The 13,360-nt window shown below is 30.3% G+C and overlaps 2 protein-coding genes across 2 annotated transcripts; both read left to right on the forward strand.

The window, feature by feature from the left end:
- The first annotated feature begins 4,756 nt into the window (after nucleotides 1-4,756).
- On the forward strand, nucleotides 4,757-6,399 carry LOC107935975 (CBL-interacting serine/threonine-protein kinase 14). The gene has a single exon (XM_016868609.2). It carries the CDS (start codon nucleotides 4,866-4,868, stop codon nucleotides 6,156-6,158), a length of 1,293 nt encoding a protein of 430 aa, XP_016724098.2. The 5' UTR covers nucleotides 4,757-4,865; the 3' UTR covers nucleotides 6,159-6,399.
- A 2,987-nt stretch (nucleotides 6,400-9,386) lies between these two features.
- Nucleotides 9,387-11,285, forward strand: LOC107935973 (adenine/guanine permease AZG1). Its single transcript, XM_016868607.2, has one exon. The coding sequence runs from the start codon at nucleotides 9,583-9,585 to the stop codon at nucleotides 11,146-11,148; it is 1,566 nt and encodes a 521-aa protein (XP_016724096.1). The 5' UTR covers nucleotides 9,387-9,582; the 3' UTR covers nucleotides 11,149-11,285.
- The last annotated feature ends 2,075 nt before the right edge of the window (nucleotides 11,286-13,360 follow it).

Here is a 13,360-nt window from a genome sequence, read left to right on the forward strand (position 1 = left end):
ATCATTTTCAGAGTTTGAATATGAGTTCTTTCTTTAAAAGTATCGCATCAAATAATCCTTGATTCTTTATTGAATGTTTCATACAACATCCTTGGAAACTATCTTTTTCATACATGCATTGAAATATTCATATGGATGGAATTGAAATATTCATACAAGAAGCATTCATCAATGGCGGCCACTAGCATAGTTAAGCTTTAGATTGCTAAGTTGGGTGACTGTTGGATGGAAGTTTTGGGTTTGGGTTTGTTGGAGTTTCATTTTCTAATGACAATTATGTTTCATATTGAAAAGATTCTAGGCTTCTATGATAAGGGTTTGGAGCATTTTCTATGTGGAAATTGATGCAATGCTAACGGTATGGTGATAATGCCATTTGAGCTGCTTTTTATGGCATGGTCCTCAACCACCATTATGATTGGAGGAGAATATGTATATATAATATGTATATATCATTTGTCCACACTCTCTCATCTACCAAACATACAAAGTGAGGTATAATGAGTATTTTATTTATCCAAAGGAAATTGATGTAGGTGGAGGAAGCTCTTAAAGATGAGGTCATTGGCCATTGAAAAGCTCAATTTATAATTAACCAAAATAATGGAAGTATGCTAAGGTTTGGCATGAAATTAGACAAAAAGATCCAATAAAAAGTGGGTATCGTAGAGGCATTCATAAGGTTGGGTGATTTGAGCAATATCGTTGGTTTCGAGTCAGATATGAGTTTTATATCTTTGAACTTTGAGCTAATTTGATCCGTCTTACTTTACTGTCTAAAAATAATAAAATTATAAAAAATAATAGGTGGAATGGTAAATTTAGCTCTTGATCGTTAACCTTTCAATAAAAAGTAATCTAAAACATTATTTTTTTAATGCCACGTGTATTTTATGATAACATGTCATTATTTGTATTATACATCACGTCAATAAATATTTTAAAATTTATAAATATTTAAAAAATAAAAATTTCATAAAATTTTTTAAAGAAAATCATAAAATACATGTGGATTGTCATGCATGCTTCCATGTTTAAAAAAAATCAATGTTTAACTTGGTACTTTCATAAAAAATAATAATTTGATTCTTTTTTGAAAGCTTGATGGTCGACTTTTACTCTTTTTAACATATTTAAGGCTAAATTTAGCTCAAAAAAAGAATAAGGCCCAAATGAACAAAAAATGTAAAAGTTGAGTGCTAAATTTATCACAAAAATAATTTTACCGTAATGTTTATTTATTTTTATAATTAAATTTAAATACATATTTTATTTTTTGAATAGTGAAATGAACCATTTAGTCGGGCCAAGATGGGCTGGACTCGAGTTTAAATTTTTTTTGAAATCGAATATAGATCTAGGCAAAGAAAAAAAACACACCATTGCTCGTAGCTCTTGGTTTTGTTGCACATTTATTGCTTTTCATTTTTTTAAATATACCGTTAAATTTTTTAAGGGTAAATTACACTATAAATCATTCAATTATGGTATGAATTTTTTAAATTTGACGATTCAATTAATAAGATTTTTTTTGTCTATTTCCGTTGTGATGTGACAATAACTTTTAGTTTTGACATTCAGTATCGATTTAGTCATAAATTTAAAGAGAAAAAAAAGAGAGAATTACAAATCCATGTGTGGAAGACCAGAAGCTATTGCTAACATGCAATTTGTTTGTATCTAGTAAGGCATAGGGAGATTTGGGCATGGCATAAAGATAGTTGATCCATTGGGCTTTTCAATGGTTTAAGATGGTAAGGGTAAATTACACTATAGGTCATTCAATTATGAATTTTTTAAAATTGATGATCCAATCGCATGGTGTACCGTTTATTGAAATTGGGTAACTTCTTCGTATTTACTTGCACTTTTTTTTCATCTTTTAAGTTTTAGTCCTTTTTATTAACTAACTATCTAAACAATGAAATTTCTCAACTAAATTTTAATACTACACTTATGGCATTGTAAATATTAAATAATTAATATGTACAGACTGATATATCTGAATTGTGGTCCTGAAACTATTGAAAAAACGGATTGTTACAAGAATTTTCTCTAATATGAGCAAAAGCATCTCCTAATTCATTCCTCATTCCCTACGTTGAGAGATTTGAAAAAATGGGATGTGAGTGAAAAAAATAAATTTAGGGGTATTTATAGGTAAAAAATTGTTATTGTTGTTCCCCTTTTTAAAATTTTTTTACCGTTGCACGACTAAAATTCAAAAAGTCATTAGATTTGACCGTTGCCCCATTTCCCTTTCTCTCTCAAAAAACAACATATTTCTTTAATTTTTTTTAAAAAATCGGCTTATACACGTAATTAAAAATAAATAGCATATAAAGCTAATTTAGCCGAATCTTATCTTAATATATATATTGATGTCAGCATCTCAACAAGTATGTGGAAGGTTTAACTTTAGATATTTCTTGCATTCAACTATGGAGAAGTATGTGGAAGTTTATTTAATGTCGCTTTTTCTTTTTTAAAATAAATATCTCTACAAAAATATTCACATTTTGTTAAAGAAAATGAGCTCAGGTTGTACTCATCTGGTTTTCAACTCGAGGTGTATGTATTTGACTTTATTCTCGAGTTTTATCTATTTACAATTGAAAGTAACTCTCCTAGAATCACATATACTGATTGAGTTACATTGACGATCAAGATTAGAGTTTATCTACAATTGAGAGTTCTAAGATATTTAAACTCTATACAATATTATCCCTTTAGGATTTACACTATTTACTCTGGTAACTTTAGTTTTACTAGAGTATTTCATTAAGTCATCAATATTTCAAATAGATTTGCTTCTCCACGAGTTTCATTCTTTTAATTCCGAGGGTTAAATTTTGAGGATTTGTTCATTCTTTTAATTGTTGCGTTAATAATGATGTCAATTGAATTACGATTTAATCGAAATAATTTTTTGATTAATAATATGGGATTAAATTAGTAATAGAAAATTGAAAACTTAGCAGCATTTTAAGTTGCTTACTCTTCAAACAATCATCTTCTTCAACTTCCTTCTCTTATTGATTAATTTGCTTCTACATTCAGCCAAAGATATTGAAACCCATTCACAAATATTCTAGTTAAAAATCTTATCTTAAACTATATATATATATATATAACTATATATATAGTTTGATGTCAGCATCTCAACAATTACCAGTCTTCTAAGTGTAGGTTTAACTTTAGATTTTTCTTGCATTCAACGATGGAGAAGGATGTGGAAGCTTATTAATATTGCTTCATAGATTTTTCTTGAAAATGAATTTACATAATTAATATCTGTGATAACTTCTACATATCACAAATTATGAAATGCATCTCGCATTTTGTTAAAATAAATATCTATACAAGAATTAGCTCAGGTTGTATTCATTTAGTATTAATATGTGTTTCGCTTTGCCTTCAGGTTTTACCTATCTTATTGATAAATGTTATGGCATGGGTTTAAATTTGAGCAATATCAAATTGTGAATTTCCTTGGTAAGTGAAGACGCTACCACTTCGCGAATACCCTCTCCCCTTTCCTCAAGAGTAAAACCAAGCACAATCACCCTAAGCTTAGTACTGAATACGTTAAGGGGTCCATCAGTTTTTGGCAAACGACTTCCCGAACTTCTCTCTGAACATGCATATAGAAAATATTTGATGCACCCATCAATAAAATATTCATTAAACCACATGATGCCTTTTGGTCAAGATACCAAATTGAGAAAAAAAAAGCTTAAGTACCAAATTGAACATTGAAAACAAATTTAAGTACAAAATTGTATATTAATCCTTTAAAATTATCAAATTTAAATGGTTATCCAATCGTATCGTAGTCCACCAATCCTAATCAGCATTTGCAGATTCGTACACAGATTTTGAACAGAATTTGGAATTTATCAAAGTCAGGTCCACTTATTCATTATTATTTTTTAAAAAATTTAAAATTGTTTATTTTCCATTCCCATGTAAATATTAAAATATAAATTAGTATAAATATTAATATAAAAATTAGGTATGATGATAAATTTCACCCTTAATGTTTATATCTTTTGTTAATTTGGTCATTATTTTTTTAATTTAAATTTATTTAAAATTTATAATTTTTTTTAATTTGAGTTATTTTATTATTATTTTTAATAATTTTATAAATTTATTTATTGATGTGACATATAAAATAAGTAGTGACATGTCAGCATGAAGCACATGTGTACTGCCATGTAAATTGTTAATTATTGATGTTTTTAATTATTTAATACAAGAAAGAAAAATATAATTTCATTACAAATTTAAAACTAAAAAAAACTAAAACAGTTGTATTGTAATGAAACTAAAATTCAGTTGAAATCAAAGGTGCCAAATTTAAATATTTCTCAAAATAAAAAAAGAAGAAAATATTTGAAATTTTTACAATTCTTTTCTGGGAATATCTGGAAAGAAAATAATTTTAAAACTAATTTTATTAACAAATTAATTTAAAAAATAAATTATAATACGAATTTTCTTTTTCGTTATAGTTAACCGTTAAACGTAACAAAACAAAACTACTAACTCTGTTTTGCAACGAAATCAACTATGCCACGTGGATGGCTACCATTTGTCTACAGCTCACTTATACGAATACCAGCAGTTTATTCAATATAAAAATAAATTAAAATTCTACAAAATTCCACGTGTTCACCTGATAGAATAAGACAAATATGCCCTTAACCGGGCCCCTTAAAAACACCAAGTAAATCTCTATCCCACCAGAAAAAAGAAAAAAAAAAAGAAAAGAAAAAAAAAACCTTGAGTACTGAGTTTAAAAGTTTTAAACTCGGTTTTGTGAACTCAGTACTCAACAGTTTTTCAGGGTTCAGACAACAATGGCGGAGACCGGAGACCGTTCTAGCACTAGCAATGACTTGTCGGAGATTTCATCGGAGATGGCGTTGTTAGGGAAGTACGAGGTTGGGAAATTGTTGGGGTACGGCGCGTTCGCTAAGGTTTACCAAGCGCGTAACATGCAGACGGGGGAGACGGTGGCGATCAAGGCGGTGAGTAAAAAGAAAGTCCTCCATGGTAAGATGATGGCTCAAGTTAAAAGAGAGATTGCTATCATGCGCCGGCTGAACCATCCCAACATCGTGAAACTCGTCGAAGTTTTAGCAACGAAGAGCAAGGTTTATTTCGTAATGGAATACGCTAAAGGTGGCGAGTTTTTAACAAGGATAAATAAAGGCCGGTTCAGTGAAGAACTCTGCCGCCGGTATTTCCAACAATTAATCTCCGCCGTCGGATTTTGCCACTCTAGAGGCGTTTTCCACCGTGATTTGAAACCGGAAAACCTCTTACTCGACGAGAATTGGAATTTAAAAGTGACCGATTTCGGACTCAGCGCCATGACGGAACAAGTCAGACAAGACGGTCTCCTCCATACGTTTTGCGGTACCCCAGCTTACGTAGCGCCGGAGATTTTATCTAAAAAAGGATACGACGGTGCTAAAGCTGATATTTGGTCATGCGGCATCGTTTTGTACGTTCTTCATGCTGGTTATCTTCCTTTTAATGATGCAAATATGACGGTAATGTATCGTAACATTTACAGAGGTGAATATAAATTCCCGAAATGGACATCACCGGAGCTCCGGCGATTGATTTCCCGCCTTTTAGATACAAACCCAGAAACAAGAATCACCATTGATGAAATCATCAATGACCCATGGTTTAAAAACGGGTATAAAGAAGTTAAAGTTCAGCCGGTTGATTTTGATTTAAAAGAAGAAACTCAAAGCAATGTTCGATTCAATGCTTTTGATTTAATTTCTTTTTCGACCGGTTTTGATCTTTCCGGTTTATTTAATGATACTGAATTTTCCGTTCAACGGGAACGTTTTGTATCGGCGGAGAAGCAGTGGAGGATTATAGAGAGAATTAAAGAAGAGGTGGCGAAAATGGAGAATGTGGAGGTTATAAGTACGAGAGAAAGTGGGATACGGCTAGAACACCAGGGGAATAATTTGGTTATTGCTATTGATATTAACCAGTTGACGGAGGAGCTCGTGGTGGTTGAAGCTGGTCGCCGGGAACTCACCGCCGGGTCAAGTGATGAAATCTGGAATGAAAAATTGAAACCCAGACTTTCCGATCTGGTCTATAATTCTGAAAGTGAACTTTGATGGACGGATTTGATGGGGTAACTCTGAAAGAACCCAACCGGAAATGAAGGCTGTCAGCGCCGCCGTACCAGTCGCCGCGTCTTTTTTTCCCCGGGAAATGGGAGCAAAGCTAAATTTTTTAAAAACCGGGTTTTTATATTATTACTTAATTTTTGGCCAGTATGTAGGGTTCATAACTGGCCGTAGGAGATTCTTTTTATCAGATGAAGAAATGAAATATTTTTATTTCTTTATTTATTTATTTTTAAAATTTTATTTGAGAATTATATCAACATTTTCGCAAGAGGAATTTTGGGTTTAAATGAAATAAATAAAGTGATTTTTTTAAAAAAATAACATTATTTTTTGATAATTTTTGTTTAAGTAAAAGAAAATGAAAGGATACGGAGGATATCTTATTATAAATTTTTTTTGAACATTAATCTCGTTATAAATTTTTATCATATCTGTTCTTTTTGATATAATGTCTAAAACTACCTATAGTTCCTTCCAACCCTTGAATAGGAGAATAATATACTTCAGCGCGTTTAAACCCGCATCTTTCTACACTAACAACAATACCGATACTAATCGAGTTAAAGACTCAATCGACCATAATAAATATTTTTAAAAATAATTACTAAATCAACCCACTAATATTATCTTTATCTAATCCACCTTGAAATAAACTGTGCAAAATGCCTTGATGCCATGAGGTTCTATCCAAATATGATCCACAAATCATCCTTTACAATGTTAACAATCAAATATGTCATAATATTTTTAATATAAAAAGAACTTTTAGGTTAAAATTGATACAAGCTTTTTTTTTTGTATTTTTAGTACATTTGAAATTTAATTGCTCTATTTATATTTTTTTGGGAATTTAATAATTCTATTTTTCAGATTTAACAATTAAAGTCCAATTGTGAACCTCGTTAAAATTCTTATGTTAAATTTAGTTTATTGCATCGTCAAATTTGACAGAATAATTTTAATAATTTCAACAATTGAACCTAAATTCTTAAATATGAAAAATAGAAGGACCAAACTCCTAGAAATATATGTAGATGGATTAAATTTAAAATGCACGAAGAGTATAGAGATTTAAAGCATATTTTTAATTTTCCCTTATCTCTATCTAGTCACATAGATAAGATCACTTTAATGACAACAATTAATGGTGTTATTAAGTTTGTTTAATTAATAACATTATAAAAATAAAAAAAATTAAATCTTAAATTTTAAGATATAAAAAAAAAGCTAAAACCATAATTTAACTAAAAAAAATTAAAATGCAATATAGAAAAATTAACACACCATAAATATACAAAAATGTGAATTACACCCGAGTCACTAAACTATTAGATGTTTTGGTCATTCAACTTTAAAAAGTTACAAAATAGTTGTTTATCTATTCGGAAGTTTTTATTAAAGTTTTTCTTTTTATTTTTTTCTTTTAAGTCCAACTAGTAAGCTTCAAGCAACAATTTGACGACCAATACAATAAATCAATCAATACTCACAAATAAGTAAAGGAACATAGATCTAAGTGATATTCTTAATTTGATCCTTATTCTGTTTTTTTAACTAAATTTGGCCCTCAACCTTTCAAAAAGAGTTAAATTACTTTTTTTTAATGGAAAGGTTGACTAAAACATTAATTTTTTTAATAATATTGACTTGATAATCTACGTGGTAGTCCACGTGTGCTTCATGTTGACATGACATTATTTGTCTTATATGTCATATCAACAAATAATTTAAAAATTATAAAATATTCAAAAATTATAAAAGTTCCTAAAAAAAAAAGAGATATGAAGTACACTTGGACTTTCTTACGAGTTTCTGTGTTTTAAAATTTATCTTTTACTTAGTATTTCTATTTAAAAACAATTCGATTCTTTTTAAAAGGTTAATACTTAAAAGATGATTTTTTTTAAAAAAAAAAGTTTAACTTCAAATTTAAATAAAAAAAATAAGGGTCAAATTAACAAAAATATATTCTTTTCAAATAATTAATTAATTCAAACAAATATAAAATCATAAAAATATTATAATATTAATATACACAATCATTTGTGCATCTAATTCTTAAATTATAATAATATAAAAATATTTAAACATAATAAGACAGCCTTTGGCCCACTTTTTATGCTATGATTCAAAGCTTCTGCCTCCTTTTTCTCATACTTCCCCTATTTCCTTATCATTGCGTTTTTTTTTAATTAAATTCTAAAATAATTTGATTTGATTCTCGTTAAAAGTGAATTGAGTCGTAACTCGATTGATATAGTATTGTTATTAATGTAAGAGAATGTGGATTCGAATATGTTGAAGCGTATTATTTTTCTATTTATGGATCGGGGAAGGGCTATGTAATGAAATTGTTCAAAATTTCTTTTATCCATTTTAATAAGTTTTTATAACTTTTAAATATTATTTGATAAAATTTTTAATTTTTTTATAAATATTTATAAAAAATTAATTTCTCAAATAAATAGAAAATAATCAATAATTCTTATATAGTATTTCTTTAAAAAATTATTTTTATATAAAAATTTAAGTAATTGTAAAAATTAAACTAATTATAAATTAAATAAAAAATAAAACATGATTCGATTCAAGTAACCGTGATTTTTTTTACTTGTCACTTTGGTTCAATTTGATTTTCGATTACTCAATTTTTTCTCAACCGATGGTAAAATGTGCCATTACATTTTAGAGGCCTATTAAAAATTTTAAAATTTTCGAGACTAATTAAAATTTTAAAATATTTTAGAGGTTTAATGAGATTTTTAAAAAATCTAGTGGAATTAATTAAAAACTTTTAAAATTTAAAGAGTTTAATAAAAAGTTTCAAAACTTTATGAAAACTTAATTAAAAATTTTAAAAAGGAATAATATAATTTTTCAAATCATATCAAAGTTGAGATTAATTTTTATCTGTTGAGCATATATTTAAGATAATTTAAAATATATATTTTAAAATTCTAATTTGAATTCTCATTTTTATCCGACTTAATCTGCTATCACGGTGATTAAAGTTAAAGTTATTTGAATCAAATCAGATGGTTGAAGTACGTGTTCGGAAAATAGATATTAAATTGATTGATTCGGAAATTAATAAAAATTAATTAAATTAAATGAAAAATTAATTAAATCGATTAAATAAAAAACAATAAATTAAATGATGAAACCAATTGAACCAAACATAATCGAATTTACTGATCTGTTTTTCACTGATCTGTTTTTCAACATGTTGATTAATTGACACCTTTCAATCGATTCCTAAACAAACCCAAAACCCCCCATAAATCTCTTCCTTGTCCGAAACCAAATCCATAGCTCACGTTTTCGTACATTTTCCCTTTCATTTCACCTTCACCAAATCACACTTACTTCAAGCTAAATCTTAGCAAAAGATTTCGGATCCTGGGTTTCAATGGATACTCCACCAGGATCCACAATCCATTCAATCCCAACCCGTTTAAATTCTTTCATAGCCAACACCAAAGTAGGCAAAAGATTCAAAATAACCGAAAGAAACACCAGTTTCACCACCGAGTTAAGAGCCGGCACCGCCACTTTCCTTACCATGGCCTATATCTTAGCCGTAAACGCCAGCATATTAACGGATTCAGGCGGTTCATGCGGCCTCACCGACTGTCACAACCCGAGCGAAACCTGCAAGTTTCCACCACTTGACCCAGGCTATGCAGCTTGCCTCGAAAGGACCCGTAAGGACTTGATTGTAGCCACAATAATATCGTCTTTTATTGGGTGTTTAATCATGGGTATATTCGCTAACCTTCCTTTAGCTTTAGCTCCAGGGATGGGCACTAATGCTTATTTTGCTTATACCGTTGTGGGGTATCATGGTACTGGTAATTTACCTTACCAAAGTGCTTTAACAGCTATATTCATTGAAGGGTTACTTTTTTTCATCGTTTCCGCCATTGGTTTACGAGCAAAGCTTGCTAAACTTGTTCCGAAACCGGTACGAATCTCTTCGTCGGCCGGTATCGGATTGTTCCTCGCTTTCATCGGTTTACAAAGTAACCAAGGCATTGGTCTCGTTGGTTTTAGCCCTTCAACGTTGGTTACACTAGCAGCTTGTCCTAGATCTTCAAGGAAAGGTTTAGCTCCGGTTGTTACTGCGGCGAACAGTAGTTTAAGCTTTGTCGATGGCGGAACCGTGTCGAGTGACGTATTTTGTATGAACCACCGTATGGAAAGCCCTACGTTTTGGCTTGGGGTTGTTGGTTTTTGTATCATTGCCGTTTGTTTAGTGAAAAACATCAAAGGTGCAATGATATATGGTATCGTTTTCGTCACCGTTGTTTCGTGGTTTCGGAACACTTCCGTCACGGCTTTCCCCGACACCGATGCCGGGAACTCGGCATATCGGTATTTCAGAAACATCGTCGACGTTCACGGTATAAAAACCACGGCGGGGGCATTGAATTTCAAGGGTATGAATAAAGGATACTTTTGGGAAGCATTGGTAACGTTTCTATATGTGGACATATTAGATACCACGGCTACATTATACTCCATGGCTCGATTCGCCGGTTTCGTTGACGAAACCGGCGATTTCGAGGGCCAGTACTTTGCTTTCATGTCAGACGCGGCGTCCATCATAGTGGGATCGCTCCTCGGGACATCACCGGTGACCACATTCATCGAATCTTCAACAGGGATTCGAGAAGGGGGACGAACTGGCCTAACTGCCTTAACGGTTGCGGGGTATTTCCTTTTGGCATTCTTCTTTACACCGTTGTTGGCATCGATCCCGGCATGGGCCGTCGGGCCGCCGTTGATACTGGTTGGGGTGTTGATGATGAGATCGGCGGTGGAGGTGGAGTGGGAGGACATGAGGCAGGCCATCCCTGCATTTGTGACAATGATTTTGATGCCATTGACATATTCCATTGCATATGGTCTAATTGGAGGCATCGGGACTTATATTGTTTTGAATATTTGGGATTGGCCGAAAACAATTTGGTGAATCAAAGAACTAATGTAAATTTCAATAATTCTACTACTACTCAGGGGGACGATGATGAGATGCCTCAAGCTTAAGTAGGATATCTTTATAATTTTTTTTGGTTCGATTTTATGTTATTCGGATTCGATTGTAAGTGAAAATAAAAATGGTTAAAATTTAGTCTTTCAATTTTTTTTTAAATTGAAAAAGGAGAATCTTATTTTTGAGTTTTAAAGTAAAGATTAAAATTTAAATTTTATCAAAATATAGGGATGGATATCATATTTTGACCATTTTAATAAAATGTCTTTGTTCAAGGACAAGGCTCAATAGGCTACAACTTAATTGGAATACTTGCATGATGTTTAAATGTTAAAAATGGTATAATAGATTTGCATCAATATTATTATCAATCTAACGGGACGTGAGTCGAGATGGAGTTTAAATACACTAAAGTGTGTTTATCCTTTTGTTTAAGGGTTGTCGGTAAGGTTATGAGTAGTTGTAAGTATGGTACCAAAAAGAGTATAAATCATAAGGTGAACTATACCCAAGGTCATTAAATTATTAGTAAGTTTAAGTTTTAGTTATGCAACTTTAAAAAGATACGAAATGATCATTGAACTATTTGAAATTTTCATTTAAGTCACTGGACTGTTAAAATCATTGTTGTATGTCTTTTTCTATTTACACTACCTGCATCAATTGAAAACTCTTCTTCCCTTCTCTTCTACAGTTCAATTTTTTTTCATGAAACAGATTTAAACGTCACAAATCTACGAGTCAAAATTCAAACAACTTTCTTCTCTGATTTCCAACATTGATTATCAGATTGACTTGAATCTTTGAGATGATTTCTACTCGTCAATGGATACTAATATATTGTATTGATCATCAAAACGTTGCTTGGAGCTAATAAAATGTGTTTATAAGATTAAGATGAATACAATGCATTGTATGTCAAATCAAAGCATGCAATGATTGGAGTTCTTAAAGATACTTTTTAAAGATAATGATATTTGATAGACCATTTCTTACTATGGCATGGGTCACATGGAATTGCAACATTTTTATTAGGTTCTTTTACCCTTATTATTATTGTTAGGAATAATACTAAAATTAGTCCTAATGTTTACTTATTTTTTTCATTTTAGTTTTAGTTTTTTTTTCTTTAGATGATTTTGACTCTTAATCTTTAAAATTTAGTCGATTGAGTCTTAATTCGATTGATATATGTATTGTTACCAGTGCAGGAAAGTGTGGTTTGAGTGCGTCGAAGTGCATCATACTCCTATTTAAGGATTGATGAGCTATAAATAGTTTTAAATATTGTATAAAAATAGTAAATATAATAAGAACCATCAATTTTAAATTTATTAGACAAGTGAAGTAAATTTTTTTTTTAGTAAAATTTCCAAATTTTATAATCATTGCATATTTGAAGTCAAAACTCCATTAATTAAAGTTGTTTGGAGTTTAGTATTTAAAAGAAAAAGAACAAAAAGTTTATGAACAATGGCTTTGCACTGCTCATTTTCATGTTTTCTTCAGAGATTCCTCTTATTTTTTTATTAAAAAATCATAATTTAAAATTAAAAGAAATTATAAATATAAATATTATAACCCAAATGATAAATTTATGGAATAATCATTTTTAGATATTAAATTAATTAATTATTTTTAAAGTTTACCCAAAAATTTATGAACATGCCTAAAAACTACTTTATTTTTACAATATTCCATATATTTAAGATTATCAAAACATCAAACTTAATGCATGAAATTAAAAGTCAAAAGATCTTAAGTTGTCAACGAGTCTTTAATGTTGTTGGCAACAGTTAAGGTTCTGAGTCTTTTAATATTCACGTTTAAGTCTCACCATGCGTAATTGTTGTATCTAAATCTCTAGCTTTGTCATATGCTATTATCATGCATAGATTTTAATTTGAATTATTTCGGATTTTAACCTATATTTTATATTGATTTGGTTCTCATTATATTTAATGTTAAATTTTAATCTTTTGAAGACCCTATATGCCCTCATTCAATAATACAAAACATTTGACAATCCCATCCATTTTGGACTGCCATCACCATTGACACAATCATTCTTGCTCAATTGATTCTTCATTTGGTTATAGCTTTATAAATTTGGTGCTGCTTGGGGGGTGATGTTAAACCCCCATTTTTTGAGGTTAAGATCTTCACTTGTATATTTTGTCTAAATATGTCC

The sequence above is a fragment of the Gossypium hirsutum genome, chromosome A02 (assembly GCF_007990345.1).
Source record: "Gossypium hirsutum isolate 1008001.06 chromosome A02, Gossypium_hirsutum_v2.1, whole genome shotgun sequence".
Taxonomy (NCBI): Eukaryota; Viridiplantae; Streptophyta; class Magnoliopsida; order Malvales; family Malvaceae; genus Gossypium; species Gossypium hirsutum.